The sequence below is a fragment of the Pleurodeles waltl genome, chromosome 10 (assembly GCF_031143425.1).
Source record: "Pleurodeles waltl isolate 20211129_DDA chromosome 10, aPleWal1.hap1.20221129, whole genome shotgun sequence".
Taxonomy (NCBI): domain Eukaryota; kingdom Metazoa; phylum Chordata; class Amphibia; order Caudata; family Salamandridae; genus Pleurodeles; species Pleurodeles waltl.
The window spans coordinates 333,178,171-333,198,674 of record NC_090449.1 but is presented as its reverse complement, the minus strand read 5'-3'; the positions used below and the strand labels follow the sequence as shown (position 1 = coordinate 333,198,674).

The 20,504-nt window shown below is 45.5% G+C and overlaps 1 protein-coding gene across 3 annotated transcripts in view; it reads left to right on the top strand.

Annotated features, from left to right (window-relative positions):
• LOC138261516 (zinc finger protein 777-like) overlaps window positions 1-20,504 on the top strand; it is a 288,066-nt gene that overhangs the window by 21,177 nt on the left and 246,385 nt on the right. For all 3 annotated transcript variants that reach the window (XM_069210523.1, XM_069210522.1, XM_069210521.1), the window contains exon 3: window positions 2,210-2,320. In XM_069210523.1, the coding sequence (XP_069066624.1) occupies window positions 2,210-2,320 (111 nt within the window). The remainder of the gene's footprint in view (window positions 1-2,209; window positions 2,321-20,504) is intronic.

Sequence of the window (20,504 nt, the reverse complement as noted above, 5' to 3'; positions counted from 1 at the left end):
CATGAAAATGTTTTTAACAGTCTCTTATTTAAGTAGCCTTTTAGGAATTGCTGAGAACTCTTTCGAGGTTTTGTCCAAATTATTTAAATATTGGCACTTTCAAAACTGTTTCCAGATTCTGTCTGTTCAGGTGAGCAGGTGTCAATACTATAAAGGGGCTCCACTATAAAGATCAGTGGTATTGTTAGTAAAAACTTTCCCACGAATATAAGGATTTGGTTTGTCCATAGACCGGTCCACTATGGCTCACTAGGTTTTCCACCAGGTTGGTATCCTAACAACCCGTATATTTTTTTGGGCCCCTGCCAGTAAAACAGTTTGGAAAAGCAATGCAATCCGTATTGTCCACTTTTTATATGTAAAGGTAGAACAGAACACACAAAAAATACTTTTAAAATATTTGAGAGCTTTCTAAATTATTTCTAGGTGATTATTCTATAGGAAACGGATGTACTTGCCATGATACTAAAGAATACTGGGGATTTTACACAAATTCACTTTCACCTAGCAGTTTGCCGCCCTGCGTACACAGCAAAATGTAAACAAACGGCTGGTATTTTTTCTGAGAACGTTGGCAACTCTAGGTGCACAGCTATTGTATAATTTAGCCTTAGTTCTTTCCACTCCAAAGATTGTAACTCGTTTGTAGTAAATTAGGAGAACCCCCAATTTTTTTTTTTTTTTTTACTTTTATCGTCACCTTGATAGTCTTGAGGCACCTAAATGCTGAGCTGTATAAACTTTCAATTATGTCTCAATCGAAGCTGTATGTAAAATATTCCTTGATTATACCATACCTCAGCTTGCCTGCTTCTTAGGAGTTTAACCTTTCTAGATTTCACCAACCAGACACTGCAAGCTCTCTGGTTGAGATAGACCTTTTTTTAGGCTTACTGAAAACTTCAATTGGATTTACAGCCTGCCCATTGCTTACCATTGTGTGCCTTTATCACCACTCTCATTTGCTTGCTTCTTATTTGATGACTTTCTTTTGTCTTCTTGTGCTTGCAGACTCTGGATAGCAGCATCATTACCATGTTTTTGATTGGCCGACTTTTACCTTTCTACTGCTCGTTTTTAGGGAACTACTTTTTTATTCATGGATATCCACTCCATGAGAGTGGATATGTTATCCAGCTTTCTTCCCCCTGTGCTTCTCCACCCACCAATTACCCCGTGTGCTCTGTCTTGCTGCCTCCCTAGTGTGCTGCTCTCTCTCTCTCTCGCTCTTTTTTGTGTGCTTCTCCCCACCACTCTCCCTTGCACTCTTTGTTACTCTCCTCCTTTTTGCTTCTGCCTGCTACCCCCTGTGTTGTTCTCTCCCTCGTGTGCTGCTCTTTCACTTCTCATCGACCCACTCCCTATCAGTTCTCTCACCTACTTCAAAATTGCCCCGGCACCCTGTGGTCCTTTTTTCGTTATTTTACATTTTTTGGAGGGCCATGTATAAAATCTCTGACTAAACTTCTTGCAAAAAGAGCTTGCACTATCACACTTGCGCAATGACGCAGCCGCTTACATGAGGCATGAGCATCATCACGTGTGCTCATGCCCACTAAATGATGCAGCCAGTTGCCAATGTAAACATCTAAGCCTGAATTTGGAGTACGTTTCTGACTTTTTTGGATTTCACAGAAAATCTCATGCACTCTTCAAGAACGCTGTGAGACTCTTCCACTCAAGTACAGCTACACTTGTTGACTTGTTCCACCACAGCTAAAATATTTTCCCAAATTGGAAAAAAACATATCCATATTTCCTACTGTGTAAACATTACCAGTTCTTTTCCTTGCACAGGAAACTGTGCTTCACGTAGGTGCATGGTGGGAATAAATGAGGTTTGGTACTTTGTCTGACTTTATCTGCAGCCTTCTTTTCCTGTGACAATAACCTGGTCGTCATTACATGATAACGTTTTGCGAGTTTGGAGTGCACCAGGTTCTAATATTGCAAATTCTTAGTTGGGGGTTGAAACATACTCACTTCAAAATGTCAAGGTCCATGTACTTCGATGGAATTTTAAATAGTTCACTACTTTAAAGGCAAATATATGCAGTATCTATCTATTTGATAGGAGGGAACTTTTCAGTATTTCAGTACCTGCAACCCTATGAACCCACATTTTGTTTAGAGCTAACATTTTTACTCCATTGTTAAGGCTCTAGGAGTGTAAATGTAATCATGCAGTGTTCTCTTTCCTTTCAAACAGGTCCCCTCATCGCAAACTCTGTCTTTTCATTGAGAAGTAAAGAGAAGGAAGAACCGTGCCCTATGGACAGTGAAGAATGCGAAAAAAGACAAACTAATCATCATTCAATAAGTGAGTGAGAGACACAGAAATGTCTCCTTGCCCCCTAAAGGAAATTGTTCTCGTATTCACCCTCTCGCACAGACATGATTAATTTTTTTTTTTGCCATTTTACTGAAAGCAGATGTGAATCTTGGCACAAATTGGCAATCCCCTAACATGCCTAGAAACAAAAACAGGAACTCCAGAAGTAATGAAGAGTGCAGTTCTCAGATGGCATGATTTGCAGGTCTCCTCTGACTGTTGTTACCATTACCCAACACAAGTCAGGGTTTGGACAATGGTTACTAATGACAGGGCCCTGCAGCACCCATAAAAGAAACTTCCTGGTGGCTACTGATAAGGATTTTGTTAGGTTGTTCAAGGCGAGGCTTAGTATAGTATAAAGCTGCAAACACGTTTTTTTATCAGCAGCCAATGGGGATCTAATTTGTTATGCCTTCATTTCTAGAATACAAATACAGATTCAGATTTTTTTGCTTAATAGATCAAATATACTGAAATTGCGCTCTCTCTCCATTGACACACATCATTGAAAACTACTTTCAAAGGTTACCTACTCTTACAACAAGCTCAAGAAACATCTCAGACCTATTTCCGTACTTCTGTATATGTCTATACTATAAATGTATTTATTGTCAAGTTTTTGTACATCATCAATAGCCTTTCTATCCTATTACATTTCTAAAATTGTCCTAGGTGTGTAGGGGGATTGTTGCTACGCAAAGCATTTCATATTGAAATGCTCTGTTGCTGAGATTAGATAAATAAATCCAGCTGTAATGTGATTTCTGAGTAAATGAATGTTTTAGAGTAAACACAAGTCCTGTTTGCTGCTTCACTGGCTTACCTAAAATATTATCTAATAACTGCCTACAGTTGTAAACAACTAACACAGCTAATAAGCATGACTCAAGATTTCATCTTTGTGATGCAGTTGTAGTGGTAGGGCATCTTGAATATTTCAACATTTCATCATAGGTAATCCTTTGTACTGAACCTTTTGTGTAAGAGGTCTGCTAAGCCTCTCGTGCGATAAATGTTAGGTGGCCTGTGGCTTCTTTCCATTCAGTTTTGGGAGCCTTGTCCTGTGCCTTCCACTGTGCACAAACCTAGGGACAAGAGAGATGGCTTGTCCCTTTATACTTGTGGTCACAGAATGGACATGGGGCAGAAGGTTATGTTTAAATAGGCTTGCTCATGACGCTTTATGTGTGCTGTGAATTACATAAAGTAAGCATACTAAGAGTGCATAGATTCATTTTTGGTGCAGATTTTGGGCAGGAGTGCTGTACTTATATCTCTTCATGTGTTTAATTTGCCATGTATTACAAGGCCATAGGCACTCACTAACTACTTATAAGTGGGGAAGTTGCTCTTTATAGTGTAATGTTTTCCCAATCAAATGTCTCCTTGCAAAATCGTGGCATGCAGTTCTTTGCCTAACATGTACTGTACCTGTGTTCTGTCTTTCCCAGCACCTTAACGCACCTGTGGCCCTCTTATAGTACAATGATTTTAATACTTGTTAAATTTCACATTTAATTATGTTCAGCTTTATGTGATGTACACAGCCAATTTTAGTGTGTGCTGCCTGAGCCCGTTAAAGTGCTAATGCTTAAATTTCATTATTAGACCGGAAGCTACCATTATACATTATTCCTTTAGTGCCACTCCATGCAGTGAAAAAGGAGTTAGCATCACAATAGAAACAAAACAGAACATTCAATACATAAAATAAGTCCATGCAGCTCACATTCTGTTTTTTTTTATGCTTCTCCTCGCAGATAAGTATCCTAATATTTTGCTATCTTGACCTTTTTTTGTCTTTTGTTCTAGATTAATTTTCTTTTCATCTAGTGTACTCTATTAGTTTCTGATAACTTCCTATCTGTGGATTCCATTCTTTTGATGTTATTTAGGGCTTTATATTGCTGGCCCTTATTTTATTTAAAGTTAATTATAGGTTATTTGCTCACTAGCTGAGCTTAGGTACCTCCTAGCAGTAGAGCAAACCAACTCCATTCTCCAGAATTCTTTTCTGAGTCACTTTTGTTCCACTAGAGAGTTCACCTCAGCGTAGCTCCAGCGTGACCGCGCCAACTGTGGTTCCTGCGGTACTTGCCGACCGCGATTCGTGGGGCGTGGTCCCGGCGAGAGCGGGACAATTCTGTTAAGTATATGGTAGGCAGCCTCATTAACTGAGGTGCAAGCGTTTCGTTTTGACAGCCATACTCAGCCGACGCATCCTTTCAGGCGGTGACTCATCAGACGAGAATTCCATGGGCAACAGCCGTTTACAATAATGTGCTACCATCTTGTTTGTCCTTTGTCTTATTTCTACATAGGCATTAGATGGCTGACGTGGTACTCTGTGGTGCGTCACGTTGGAAACAGTTTACAGTGAGTGTCCCAATTAGCTGTTCACTAGCTACCCACTTGAATCGCCTACCTATTTGAATCTTGTGCATAAAATCCCTCAAAAGATATTTTGAATATATACAATCCTGTCTCTCAGCAGAATTTTTAAACATAAACAAATTCTGTCAGGAGAAATTTGAATTATTTTATTTTAAATATACATTTTCTGCCTCAGCGGCAAACTATCATGTCTGACCAAGAAAGGGAGAACTCTGAGCCATCTGAGCATAAAATAAATGTGGAGACAATTACAGGACTTATTCAACATAAGATGCGCACTTGTGTGCGAGAGACCCTTAATCAGGTGATGTCTATGAGAGAATTTCAAAATGAATTGGAACAGGAGTTCTGGTCAGATGAAAACGCTGTTGGAGATAATAAAGGGGGTACGAAAAAGAGAAACTCCAAATTCATTGAGAAGGGAGCTACACCATTTAAGAAAATGAGGGGTCCTAGCACCGTGAGGAAAATGGGAGGTCTGAGCACCTCAAAGAGAATAGGACGTCTAAGCATCTCACGTAGTACGTGTGTCCGAAGCGGCACAACAGATTCAGATGTCTAAAGGGATATCCATGTTACTGATATGGTGAGGAGGACACACATGATGAATCCCTCTAAGGTTAATATGTTTTGGACCTAGATCAAGGAAACCTTGCTGGGGATGAACTCTTTATGGAGGATGATGCCCCTTCTTCCTGTAAAGATGTAATAAGAGAACCCTTAGGGAAGGAAATGCTTTCCCCGGGCAACATCAAGCATCCTAGGAGTGCCGAGTGGTGGCCTGTTGACCACATAGCCAAGTTCATGAAGCAATAGATTTGAAATCCACTCGAAAAAGGAGCAAGGAATATTTTAAGGACCGAGTGTTCAAGACCAGTTTCAGAGGGCAGGGTGTGTCTTCACCCCTAATTTGGAACTCATCAAATTTATTTTTAAACTGGGTTGAGATCCAAGGAAGGGATGAGAGAGGTGCCTTAAATCATGTCAAGAGCGCCTCCTTGACGTGTTCAGACCCCTGGCATGCATTGTGGATATGGTAGAGGAGGCACACGCCAATGAGCTCCCTAGGGACATATACCTACTCAGGGGATGGAGCCAAAGAGCTATGGTTCTCCTCGGAACCAGGAACGCCAGCCTTAATGCTGAGACACGTTGACTTCTGTTCATGAAGATAAATCCAAAGCTTGCAGACTTTGCGTAAAAGATGGCTTCCAAGAAACCCAAAGGTCTTCTATTTGGAGAAGACATGATTAACTCTGAGCAAATATGTTGTGACATTTACTGCCCTTGATAAGGCACAATCAAATATGCTTAAAGTCTTTAGTGGAGGTGTTTTTAGACAGGCTGGCAGAAGGGGCCTTTCTGCTGATCGTGGCTCCCAGAGACCCCATTGCACCTATTCTAGACATCCAAGAGGCTTAGGCTGAGGCTACCAGGCCAGAACAAGCACATCCTTTTATCCCCAAAGAGGATGTGTCCATTGTGGAAGAGGTTTTAGATCACATGGACAAGGCTCAGTAGGATATCAGGGTGAGTATTACGATTTTACCTCCTCCTTCTTCCATGGGAACAGTGGGAGGACAATTCAGATTTTTTTTTTGACAAGTCTAGGAAGCAATTACGCAAGATCAATGGGTCTTAGAAACCGTCCAACGGTTCAAAATAGATTTTTGGAAGAGCCAGTTCAAACAGTACCCGCAAGAGAACTGTGTTTGTTCACTGTTCAGCAGTAGATTGTAGAAGACCTTGTTACAAAGGGAAGCCATTTCCGGGTTTCTTTAGAACACAGGGCTTTTATAAGTACACTTTTCCTTGTGGAAAAAAAGGATGCAATAAATCTAGTTCTTAGTCTAGAGGCACTTGAAAATGGAGGGGATCCACCTCTTAAGGGGATATGTTATTAAAGAAGTATTGGCTAGTGAAGTTAGACCTAAAGGATTTCTACTTTACCATTCCTATGGCCAAGGTGTAGCAACCTTACCTTCAATTCACCTAGCTGGGTCGATTCTATAAATTCCGAGCACTTCCCTTTGGCCTATCATCCACGTCATGGTGTTTTATCAAAGTAATGAGAGCAGTAGCTTCATCCCTCAGGGAGAGAGGTATGTGGATGATTGTTTATTTAGACGACATCCTTATTATATCCCAATAGAGAGCACAGATTTTGAAAGATCTGGAAATAGTTATGTCCCTCTTAGTGAGTTTGAGTAGATAGAGAGTAGCATCCTCTAGGTCTGACGGGCACTTTGAACCTTCTTGCCTGGAAAGTATCGGGCGATCTAGAATAATGTCAGGCCTTTCGGGAAGAGCTCAAAAACTCTTGGAGGAGTCCTTGGCTCCAGGTACCCACTGCAGATATAGGGGAATCTGGAAGACATGGGTATGTTGGTGCTTGGAAAGGGATTTGGGTCCATAACAAGCCCCTATAGTGGAGGTAGTTAATTTTCTTGCAGGACAGTTTGATAGGGGTCTTGGCTACAGAACGATAAACTGCTATAGATCTGCGATTTCTGCTGGGCATAGTCTGATCAATGGCAGGACTGTCGGAAAGAATGTTTTGGTTTGCAGAGTGCCTAAAAGCATTAGTGTGAGGAGACCTCTTAGAACTAGGTATGATTCCTAATGGGACGTTAATTTAGTTTTATCTGTGTTTTCCTCCTGCACTGATAATAGGTATTTGGATACGAAAAGACTTTCTATGAAGTTGACCTCTTTATTTTGCTTAATATCTTGTCGACGAGTGTCAGACGTTTAGGCTTTGGAGGGAAGTAACAGAGTTTACGATGCCTTTGGAGGTACTTTTGAGATTACTAGAAGAACGAAAACTATCTCTGATACCATATGTTATCCAGGCTTTGATTTTTCAGAAAGTTTGCATGAAGAAGTACTACTCCAGAATGAGTAAATTTCTCACTGATTGTACTGACCAGCAAATGCCTGCCTGCGTAATCATGGCATGCTGTTTTTTGCCTAACATGTACTGGACCTGCTTGCTGTCTTTCCCAGCACCTTAAAACACATGTGACCTGCTTGCAGTACAACGATTTTTGACTTGCAAAATTGCACATTTAATTGTGTTCAGCGCATGTGAAGTACACAGCCAATATTGTGTGAGCCGTCTATAATGCTAGTGTAATGCTATCTGTATTTAACCACTGACTCCATTTTGTGCTCAGATTAGCTTCAAATGTCATCACATTGGTGCCGCAGGTATTTTCCACGCACAGCCTATCAACATATTTTTGCTTTTCTCACCAGGAAGGGAACATAATATGGGGGAGAAACCTGATAAGAATGTACCAGACTGAGAATGTTTATGTTAGAGAAGGGTACAGCTCGGTCTTGGAAATATATAGTCAGATCTGGCCAGTCTCTAGAGTATTTTTTCCACACTGACCTAGTGCGGCCAGCGCTTGAATTTCACAACTCATTCAAAGGGAGGAGGGTTTCTAGAACCTTCTTAACTTTCACAGTTTAAGTTTGAGGGTGGATGCATTGCTCAGTCGTTCTCTTTTGTCTCAGTTGTCACGGGTTCCACAGCTTGACGTTGGCAGACAAAGGATGGTGTTGGATTCGAGCTCAATGGTGATGCATTTTTTAATTCTTAATATCTAGCTTTACTGTGGGCATGCTTAAATATACTGGGTCACTATATATATATATATATATATATATATATATATATATATATATATATATATATATATATATATACATTGTTGATGTATTGCATTTTCTTTGATTATTATTATTCCACTGCTGTGATCATTTTAAGAGTTGCACACGTGTTGCTACATTCACATCAAGTGCTCACGTTATTATCTTTGTGTAACCTGGGAAGTGCCTTCATAAAGTCATTTCTTAGACTGAGTGCTGCATTCTTTGCATTCCTTTCACTTCGTCTCCTCGATCTGAAGTGCAGCAGAACAAATTGGCATAGTTGGCATGATGAGGGCGTAGGTTAAAAAGTTAAAGTTTTTAAAGTGAAAAATGTTCGGCAAGTAGTCAAAAGCGGTTTCCTAGGTAGTTTCCCAGGTTTCACGTGAGATTCCCTGGTGGGGACAAAGAACCTTATAATGTCCTTGCGAACAAATGGTCTTGTGGTGCTGGTTTATGCGAAAGCTGGGACGCATGTCTTAGCGATGCTCTGCCAAAATATGTTTTACTGTGTTTACAGAAAGTACCTCTTCAGTGGGGATGTGATATATGTATGTTAGGCAAAAGGGTCTGGATCCTGTTATCTGCTTATAGAAAAACGAATGAAAAATGTAGGCAGTGGGAACAAGAACACCAGCAATTAGAGAGGCAGCTAGTTGAAGCTAAAAATAATGTAACCATGCTGTCTTGTCAGAATAAGTTACTGAAAAATAAGGAATATACTTATCAGTCAGTAGCTGAGAAAGCAGCTTTCAGAATTGCTCAATACAGGTATTGGAAACAAAGGGATAAAATAAATCAAAAGGAAGTTCATTTAGTTCCCGTAAACTGGGAATCAAACATCTGTGAATCTACTGATTTTTCAGATTCCAGTGATTAAGATGTTAAAAAAGGTCAAGGCCAGTTTGAGCCAGACGAGCTGAAAGTGGTTCACGCACAACCAATATTTAGATGAAAGATACAGGGCACGCCACAGAATCTGGCAGGAAGTGAAATGCACTCCCTAGAAGATTACACCCAGCAAGAAGTTAATGATGACATAGACAGATTCAAGCAGAGATCTGGGGAAACATTACTCACATGGATGGTGCGATTATTTGACATAGGAGCCCCTGGAGAAATGTTAGATATAGGGGATGCTCCTAAGTTTTGTACTCTTAGTCCTGACCCCATAATACAGGAGCAGTTTAGGTGATATCAGGATAACCAACTGTGAGAAAGTAGCCTCTTTCTAGCTTGATTAGCCCCATTATTGGCCTATTTGTCTCACTGGGATCCTGCTATCCAGGACCCAAGTGCTCATAGTTTAAGACCTATTTGTCAGTGTGTTTTTACTGTCTCACTGGAATCCTGCTAATCAGGACCCCAGTGTTCATAGTTTATGGCCTATATGTGTTGTCAGTATGCTTGACTGTGTCACTAGAGTTCTGCTAACCAGAATTCCGGTGCTTATGCTCTCTGTGTACTAAATGTGTCCCTATAGTTTGGTGACTCCATATCCCAATTCTCAAACAGACCACAAACCTCTATTATGGCTTAAACAAATGAAAGGTGAAAACCCTAAATTGTTGAGGTGGTCCATCCCTCTACAGGGAATGGACTATACAGTGGAACATAGACCTGGGAGTACCCACTCCATGCAGATGGACTCTCCAGATATTTCCACTTAGACAATGAAGACTCATCTGGGCAAGGTTAGCCTTATTGACCCTCATTTGGGGGTGGGGGGGTTGTGTAGGAAAGTACCATCTTGCCTGGCAATTTACCCCCATTTTTATATGTATGTCAGTTTGTTTTTGCCTGTCTCACTGTGTGACTGGGATCCTGCTAGCCAGGACCATAGTGCTCATAGATACAAACCTATATGTCAGTACGTTTTGCCTGTCTCACTGGGATCCTGCTAGCCAGGACCCCAGTGCTCATAGTTTTTGGCCTGAATGTGTTCCCTGTGTAGTGACTGACTATGTCACTGAGGCTCTGCTAATCAGAACCTCGGTGCTTATGCTTTCTCTGCCTTTAAAATTGTCACTATAGGCTAGTGACCATTTTCACCAATTCTAATTGGCACACTGGACCCCCCTTATATCTCCCTAGTATATGGCACCTAGGTAACCAGGGCATTGGGGTTTCCAGGACATCCTTATGGGCTGCAGCATTTCTTTTGCCACCCATAAGGAGCTCAGACAAACACTCCTTCAGGACTGCCACTGCAGCCTGAGTGAAATAGGGCACACACTATTTCACAGCCGTTTTTCTCTGCATCAGGTAACTTATAAGTCACCTATATGTCTAACCTTCAGTCACTGGAGTCTAGGCGCAAAGTTACTTTGTGTGAGAGCACCCTTGCACTAGCAAAGGTGCCCCCACGTTGTCTAGGGCCAATTCCCCGGACTTCGTGAGTACGGGGACACCACTATAAGCGTGCACTACATATATGTCAATACATACATGTAGCTTCACAATGGTAACTCTGAATATGGCCAAGTGAGGTGTCTAAGATTGTGAAATTGAACCCCCAATCCAAATCTGGTATTGGGGGAGCCAATTCCATGCACCCTTGGGGCTCCACCATGGACCCCCAGTACTGCCAAACCAGCTCTCTGAGGTTTCCACTGCAGCCCCAGCTGCTGCCACCTCACAGACAGGTTTCTGCCCTCCTGGGGACTGAGCCGCACAATCCCAGGAAGGCAGAACAATGCATTTCCTTTGGGAGGAAGGTGTTACACTCTCTCCCATTGGAAATAGGTGTTATAGGTATGGGCGGGGTATCCTCCCAGAGCCTCTGGAAATGCTTTGAGGGGCACAAACGGTGCCCTCCTTGCATAATCCAGTCTACACCAGTTCAGGGACCCGTAGTCCCTACTCTGGTGCGAAACTGGACAAAGGAAAGGGGAGTGACCACTTCCCTGTCCATCACCACCCCAGGGGTGGTGCCAAGAGCTCCTCCAGAGTGTCCCTGATGTTAGCCATCTTGGATTCCAAGGTGTGGGGACCCTCTGGGAGCATCTGAGGGGCCATTGCCAGCAGGTGATGTCAGAGACCCCTCCTGATTGGTGCATACCTGGGTAGGTAGCCAATCCCCCTCTCAGGGCTATTTAGGGTCTCTCCTCTGGGTGTTTCCTCAGATTCGGTTTGCAAGACTCCACCAGGACTCCTCTGCTTCAGCGGATCAATCGCATACTGCTCTAGGAACCGCTGTAACTGCAACAACAAATCCAGGAAGGCTACTGTGACCTGCAACTTCAGCTCCAGCCAGCAACTGCAACAGTTTCCAAGTTGTGCATGCTCTGAGGACTGCCTGTCTTCACCCTGCACCAGAAGAACCGAAGAAATCTCCCATGGAGTGACAGTCACTTCCCTGCTTCAGCAGGCACCTCTCTGCAACGACAACCAGTACTCTGGGACTCCTCTCCTGTCGACGAGCGGGATCCCTGAAACACAGGTGGTTTACCAAAGTGACCCTGACTTTCCAAAGGTCCAGCTGTCCAGATTTGGTGGAGGTAAGAGCTTGCCTTCCCATGCCAGACAGTACCCCTGTGCATTGTGTCTTCTGCAGCTCCCTGTGCTTCTGTGCACTTCTTCCAAATGTTCCTCGTGCACAGAGTAGCCCAGGTCCCCAGCACTCCATCCTGTGATGCACAGCTCTTTGAGTTGTTCTCTGGCTGCGTGGTATCCTTCTGTGTAGTGCTGCAGCGACCGCACTTTGCAACTCCTTTGTCCCCGTGTCCTGGGACTCCTATGGGTGCTGCCTGGTCTTCTGGGGGCTCCCTGAAGTTCTGAGAGCCTCCCTCTGTCTCCTCCGTCCGAGTTGAGCCCCCCAGGTCTTGGCAGCTCCTCTTTGACGCAAAACGTGTGCTTGCGTGAACCAAGGCTTGTTGGCAGAATCCAGCGACGCAAACAGTCTGCATCCAACAACTCGACATGGGACATCTCTTGCACCAAGCAGGAACCCGCAGCTATCTTCTTTGGCGCATTTCTGTACTTTTCTTCCAACTGGAGAATCCACTTTTGCACCTTCTTCCAGGTGGGCAGGGGCTCCTGTTCTTCCTGGACTCTTCATCGACATCTGGACTTGGTCTCCTCTCTCCACAGGCCTTCAGGTCCAGGAATCAATTATAGGTTGCTTGCAGTCTTGCTTGGTTCTTGCATAATTCTTCATCACAACTTTTAGTGTGTTCTGAGGAAACTTGCTATACTTTACTCCTGCTTTCCTGGGCTCTGGGGTGCGGTACTTGACTTAGCTTTGGTGTTTTCCTACACTCCCAGGGCCCCTATTCACACTACACTTGCGTAGGGGGGAATCCGACCTTCACATTCCACTATTTTAGTATATGGTTTGTGTTCCCCTAGGCCCATTGCAATCTATTGTCTATTCTAGTGTTTGCACTATTCTGTGACTGTTCACTTACCTGATTTTGGTTACTAGCGTATAGTACTTACCTCCAGAAGGAGTATTGTCTCTAAGATATTTTTGGCCTTGTGTCACTAAAATAAAGTACCTTTATTTTTGGTAACACTGAGTATTGTATTTTATTATGTACTGTGTGACTATAGTGGTATTGCAAGAGCTTTGCCTGTCTCCCAGTTCAGCCTTGGCTGCTCTGCTACAGCTACCCCTATACACCCTAAGCTGCTATACACTACCTACATTTCACTAATAAGGGATATCTAGACCTGGTATAAGATGTTTGTACCTTAGGTTCCCACTACAAACCAGGCCAGCCTCCTACATCAACAGATCACCTTACTACAGCTAGCAGTCATGGGGTGTAACCATAAGTGTGCTACAGAATCAGATTTGCCACAAGATGACAGGCCCTGGTTCACCTTATGAAATGCAACGCAGAGATTTAAAAAGGAGGGAATGAAAACTGCTATTTTCCTGGTTGATGCTCACTGTTAGAGGGACCACTCTCTGTGTCAGTGCGAAATAAAATAAATCGCCTTGCTCCTCCAGCTTATAAACAAGTAATAATGACTCTTTTTACTAACCAGACAGGGCAGGCAATGAAATATGTGCAGGAGGCAGTTTGTGAGTTAGGAGAGCTTGGAGACTGGACAAAATCTCAGAGGGCCTGAAGGTCTTAGGGTCGCACAGATAATAACAGAGTACTTAGGAGAGACATGTTTATGGCATTACTGAAGGATTGTGTCAGCAAGGAGCAGATTGATGGGATAGTAACAAAAGCTTATGGGAGATGTACCGTAAGAGGGCTGGACTGAAAGGAAAGCAGCAGGAAAGGTAACAAGCAAGATAATAAACAAGTGAATCAGGGTCAGCCACAGACAGAGGATGGGAAACAAAGGGAGAGAAATGTTTCTTTGCAAGAAAAAGAGGAGGAATATTTGAACAGCGAGTGGTTAGGTGCCGAGAACAGGGAAGGAGAGAAATCTGCTTGCAGATATGAAAACATATACCCAGACCTGAGTTGGGCAAAGGTTAACAGGTTGAAATCAGATTAGGAAACAGGCTAAGCTCCGGTACAGGGATGGGCTCGTAAAGATAACAGACCCCATGTTGATTTAGAAATACACTGGAAACACAAAATTGTACAAAGGGTCTGAGCATTAATCAACACCAGAGCTAAGGCCTCTTTAATTAATGGAAATCCGAAAAAGTTTACCATTCAGCACTACACTATCACAGGGTTGGGTGGAAAACAGACGCCTACTGTGCAGACTACTGTTCAAAAGAAAACAGGAAGAACAAATAAAAGAGAATATATTGTTTTAACAGTGCCTCTCCTAGAATATATACTGTGAATTGACATTCTAAAGGGGATGACTTTGTACTTGGATGATGGTTATCAAGTTTTATCAAAGAGATATATTTCAGTGGCAGCAATGAGGGTGGATCATCAGAAGATACCCCCAGTGAAGGTGCCCCCAGCAACAAAGGTGATTCATTTAAAGCAATACCGACTTCCAGGATGGCATGAGGAAATAAGAGAGACTATACAGGAGTTGATTAAGGCTGGTCTAGTGGCTTCAGTCACCACTGAATGGAATAATCCTTTGTGGCAAGCGCAACCCAGAAGTGTGCTATAGGTTGACTATTAATTACCGCAAATTGAATAAATATACACCCCCTTTGGCTGCGGTCCCCGACACCATCACTTTGATTGAAAGAATACAAAATCATAAAGGGACCTGGACTGCAACCATTGATATTGCTGATGGTTGCTTTTCTATACTATTGCCCCCCCAAGAGTCAAGAGCAATTCAGTTTTTCACACGGTGGCAGACAATAGAAGATGATATCTTTGCCTGTGGGGTATGTACGTAGCCCCATAATCCGTCACCGGCTGGTGGCAGAACATCTGGATAAAGTATCTGTTATTCCAGGGGTGCAATTGACCCATTTCATTGATGATGTGATGATTCAGGGAGAGACACAAGAACAGGTGCAGACTCAGTTGGATTGGGTTGTGGAACTCTTGCAGAGCAAAGGGTGGATGATTAATCTAGATAAGACACAAGGACCCTTTCAGTATGTGAAGTTTCTAGGAATTCTGTAGGAAATAGAGAGTTGTTGCCGCAGGCAAAACAAAAGATCTTATAATTTGCCACTCCCTACACTAAGCAGGAGACACAGCGATTCATTTGATTGTTTGGTTTTTGGAGACAGCATATCCCTCACTTGAGTCAGGTTTTGGCTGCTCTGTACAAAGTGACAAGAAAGCTGTCGGCCACCAGGAGTCGTCCCAGGCTGAGGGGTTCGCGCCAACGATGAGGACCTCTGTCTTATCTGAGTTCAATTTCAGTTTGCTGTTCCTCATCCATTCGGTGACGGCCTTCATTCCTTTCGTGGAGGTTGGATTTGGCGGTGAGGGGGTCCTTGGTGAGGGAGGGATCAGTTGACTGTCGTCGGCGTAGGAGTTGATGTTGAGGTTGTGTAGCCGGGCGACGTGGGCGAGCGGGCCCATGTAGACATTGAATAGTGTAGGGCTGAGGGACGATCCTTGGGGGATGCTGCAGATGATCTTGGAGGCTTCGGATCGGAAAGGGGGGAGGCGGACGCTCTGGGTTTTGCCGGAGGGAACGAGGTGGTCTACTCCAGAGCTTTGTCCCGGATCCCTGCGTTGTGGAGACATGTGCATAGGGTGCAGTGGCAGACGGTGTTGAAGGCGGCAGAGAGGTCCAGGAGGATGAGGGCTGCGGTTTCGCTGTTGTCAAGCAGGGCCCTGATGTCATCGGTGGTGGCGATGAGGGCAGTTTCAGTACTGTAATTGCTGCGGAACCCTGACTGTGATGGGTCCAGGATGCTGTTTTCTTCAAGGTAGTGGGTCAGTTGTCTGTTGACGATCTTCTCGATGACCTTGGCCGGGAATGGGAGCAGGGAGATCGGACGGAAATTCTTGAGGTCTCTCGGGTCCGCCATGGGTTTCTTGAGCAGGGGATTGATCTCAGCATGCTTCCAGCTCTCTGGGTAGGTTGCGGTCACGAAGGAGATGTTGATGACTTTGCAGAGGTAGGGTGCGATGGTGGCGCTTGCTTTGTTAATGATGTGGTGCAGGCATGGGTCTGATGGTGATCCAAAGTGGATAGTGCTCATGGTTTTGATTGTGTTGTCTATGTTCACGTTGGCCCAGACAAGCAGGGGGTTGTAGTTGAAGGTGTTTGGAGAGTCTGAGGAGTCGGTGGTTGACTGGGTGGTTTGGCTGTTGAAGCTGTCACGGATGTCTGTGATCTTGTGGCGGAAGAAGGTGGCAAGGGAGTTGCACAGGTCTTGTGATAGTGGGATGTCGTTTGTGCTGGAGCTGGGGTTGGAGAGTTTCCTCACGATGTTGAAGAGCTCCTTGCTGTTGTGTGCATTGTTTTCAAGGCGGTCTTTGAAGGAGGTTTTCTTGGCAGATCTGATGAAGGCAGCATTGTTGTCCGGTGTTTGTTTGTGGGGCCATTTTCTCTCCAGTTTCCGGCAAGTTTGCTTGGAGGCTTGAAGGTCCGAGGTGAACCAGTTGGTTCTCTTGCTGGCACCTCGGTTGGAGGGTTTATTGAGTGGGGCGAGAGTGTTGGCGCAGTCCTCGATCTAGCGCCAGAGGTTGCAGGTTGCGAGGTCGGGATTGGTGGGTTTGGTGGGTAGTTTTTGGGCGAGGCTGGTGTTTAGCTGGTCTTGGCTGACTTTGCTCCAGTTGCGGCGGGAGATCTGTTGGGTGCGGTGATGCGCAGTGGGTTTCCGGAAGGTGAAGTGGATGCAGCTGTGGTCGGTCCATGGGAGTTCGGTGGTGTGGCTGAAGGTGACGTGGGGGCTAGTGGAGAAGATGGGGTCCAGCGTGTGGCCGGCGGAGTGTGTTGGTGTAGTGATGAGTTGTCTGAGTCCGAGGGTGGCGAGGTGTTGTCGATTAGGGTGGTGGTGTTGGAGTCGTTGTTGTTCTCCAGGTGAAAGTTCAGGTCGCCGAGGAGGATGTAGTAGGCGGAGGCTAGGGTGTGCCAGATGACGAGGTCAGCAATTGAGTCGCAGATCTGAGGCCGTGGTCCAGAGGGGTCTGTAGATGAGAGTTCCTCTGAGGGTGGTGTTGTGGTTGGTGTGGATCTGGAAGTGCAGGTGTTCGGCGGTGCTGAGGGTGTCGTCGGTACAGGTCGTGACCCTGATGGTGTTCTTGTGGACGATGGCGATTCCGACTCCATTGGTGCAATCCCTGCGGGAGATCTTGTAGCCATCCGGAATGGCTATGGCGATGTCCGGGACCGAGGAGGCGTTCATCCAGGTCTCTGTCAGGAAGGCGATGTTCGGGGTGGAGGTGTCGAGCAGGTCCCAGAGTTCGGCGTGTTTGCGTGCGGAGCTGGTGTTTAGTAGGATGCATCAGAGGTAGTTGCGGTCTGACTCAGCGGGTAGTTTGGCGATTTGGAGGCTGGTGAAGCTGCAGTTCTGTCAGGTGAAGGGTCCTTGGGTGTGACTCGGGGAGGCTATTAAGTAGGCGTGTGATCGTCCGTTGTTGAGTCTGAGGAGGGTGCTGGCGGTGTAGTGGCGTTGGTTGCTGTGGCGGTCTTGGGGACCAGAGGTCCTGGCGCTGGGCGCGGTCCGGATGCGGACGGGCGCAGACGGGCTTGTCTTAGGTGCGCCCACAGCGCAGCCGTGCAGTGGCTGCCATATAAGGGGAGGTGGGAGGGAGGGGCAGCTGGGAGGTGGGAGTGGGCCGGCAGGGACGCAGCGGCGGGAAACAAAAAAATTCAAGCAGAGGGAGGGGGCAGGGACGCAGCAGCGGGGAGAAACTAAAACTGGAGCAGCGGTAGACCGGCACAAGGTGCAGGGGAGCAACCTGCCTGAGAGCATTGACTATTTACTATTAAAGCAAGATCATGGTTGCTCAGAATTTGAAGGCCTATGTTGTTTTAATATATCAGACCACTCTAAATCCATTCAGTCCCCATATTGACACTTTACATGAAATGATGAAAGGAGTAATACAAGATGTGGACATACAGTGGTGGGACTGGTTCTTCAGTTGGTTTCCCGATTTCGGGCAATTACCCATGGCTTTAGGCAGGATACTTGTAGCAATTTGTATTATAATAATGCTATGCTGCTTTGTACAATGCATACCTAACTTACTTACAATGTTTAAATGAAAAAGAGTTAATTTTAGACCTGTATGTTATGAGAGTCACTGGTTAAAGGGTGAAGTGTAATGCTAGTGTAAAGCTATCTGTATTTAACCACCGATTCCATCTTGACCACTGTAGGAAGTTGGCTCTGTAGATACTATTTCAAAGTGAGAGATAGTGTGGACAGAGTCCAAGGTTTCCCCTTTGAGGTAAAATAGTGGCAAAATTTGATAATACTAATGCTCTATTTCGTGGTAGTGTGGTCGAGCAGTAGGCTTATCAGAGCATTTGTTGTAAACACACAGACAATAAATGATGTGCACACACTCAAAGACTTACTCCAGGCCAGTAGGTTTTTATATTGAAAAATATATTTTCTTTGTTTATTTTAAGAACCACAGGTTCAAGATTTGCAGTAAAAGGAAGGTACTTCACTTAGATACTTTAGCATCTTCGAATAACAGCAATATCATATTCAGTCTTTGTAAAAATGGCAATAAGCTGGACACTGCAAAAATCAACAGTTCCTGGGGGAGGTAAGTAAAGGTTAGATTAGGAGGTAAGTAAAACACTTACAAGTTTTTATCTTGGGGCATAGGCAGCCCACCGTTCGGGGTTCAAGGCACCCCTAAAGTGACCACACCAGCGGCTCAGGGCCGGTCAGATGCAGAGGTCAAAGAGGTGCCCAAAACACATGGCGCCTGTGGAGAACATGGGTGCTCTGGTTCCAGTCTGCCAGCTGGTGGGTACCTGCGTCCTTGGGGGGCAGACCAGGGGGGTTTTGTAGGGCACTGGGGGGGGCACGCAAAACACACCCTCGGTTGTACATGGGCGGCCGGGTGCAGTGTGCAGAAGCAGGCGTCGGATTTCAGATAGGAAACAATGGAGGGACCCGATAGTCACTCTAGCGGTGCAGGCAGGCACAGGGGGGGCTTCTCGGGACAGCCACCACCTGGGCTAGGCAGAGGGTCACCTGGGGGTCACTCCTGCACTGAGATTCGATTCCTTCAGGTCCTGGGGGCTGCGGGTGCAGTGCTGGTTCCAGGTGTCGGGTCCCTTGTTACAGGCAGTCGCGGTCAGGGGGAGCCTCTGGATTCTCTCTGCAGGCGTTGCTGTGGGGGTTCAGGGGGGTCATCTCTGGCTACTCAGGGGCTCACAGTCACCGGGGAGTCCTCCCTGTGGTGTTTGTTCTCTGGATCCCGAGCCGGGGGCATTGGGTGCAGAATGTGAAGTCTCACGCTTCCGGCGGGAAACATGCAGTCTTTGAAAGTTGCTTCTTTGTTGCAAAGAAGTAGTTGGTTTTGAACAGGGCCGCTGTTCACTGGAGTTTCTTGGTCCTTTAGTCCAGGGCAGTCTTCTGAGGCTTCAGAGGTCGCTGGTCCCTGTCGGATGCGTCGCTGGCTGCAGATTTTCGAAGTCAGAGACAGGACGGTAGGGCTGGGGCCAAAGCAGGTGTCGTCGTCTGGCTTCTCTGCAGGCTTGTAGGTCAGCAGTCCTTCTTGTTTATTCAGGTTGCAGGAATCTCATTTCCTGGGTACAGGGTCATCTCTAAATACTCAATTTAGGGGGTTGTTTAGGTCTGGGGGGGCAGTAGCCAATGGCTACTGTCCTTGAGGGTGGCTACACCCTCCTTGTGCCTCCTCCCTGAGGGGAGGCGGGCACATCCCTATTCCTATTGGGGGAATCCTCCAAAATCAAGCTGGAGGATTTCTAAAGGCAGGGGTCACCTCAGCTCAGGACACCTTAGGGGCTGTCCTGACTGGTGGGTGACGACTCCTTGTTTTTCTCATTATCTTCCCTGGACTTGCCGCCAAAAGTGGGGGCTGTGTCCAGGGGATGGGCATCTCCACTAGCTGGAGTGCCCTGGGGCATAGTAACATGAAGCTTGAGCCTTTTAGGCTCACTGCTATGTGTTACAGTTCCTGCAGTGGGGAGGTGTTAAGCATCTCCACCCAGTGCAGGCTTTGTTTCTGGCCTCAGAGAGCACAAAGGTTCTCACCCCAGAGGGTCAGAAACTCGTCTCTCTGCAGCAGGCTGGCACAGACCAGTCAGTCCTGCACTGAAGGATTGGGTAAAATACAGGGGGCATCTCTAAGATGCCCTCTGTATGCATTTTTTAATAAATCCAACACTGGCATCAGTGTGGGATTATTATTCTGAGAAGTTTAATACCAAACTTCCCGGTATTCAGTGTAGCCATTATGGAGCTGTGGAGCTTGTTTTTGACCATATACTTAATATGGCCACACTGTACGTACAATGTCTAAAATAGACTTAGACACTGTAGGGGCATAGTACTCATGCAGCTATGCCCTCACCTGTGGTATAGTGCACCCTGACTTAGGGCTGTAAGGCCTGCTGGAGGGGTGACTTACCAAGCCACAGGCAGTATTTTGTGTGCATGGCATCCTGAGGGGGATGCCATGTCGACCTTGCCTTTTTCTGCCCACCAACACACTGTAATATGCAATGGAAGTGTGCATGTGTTAGGTGAGAGGTCCTTAGGGTGGCACAACACATGCTGCAGCCCTTAGGGACCTTCCCTGGTCACAGGGCCCTTGGTACCACTGGC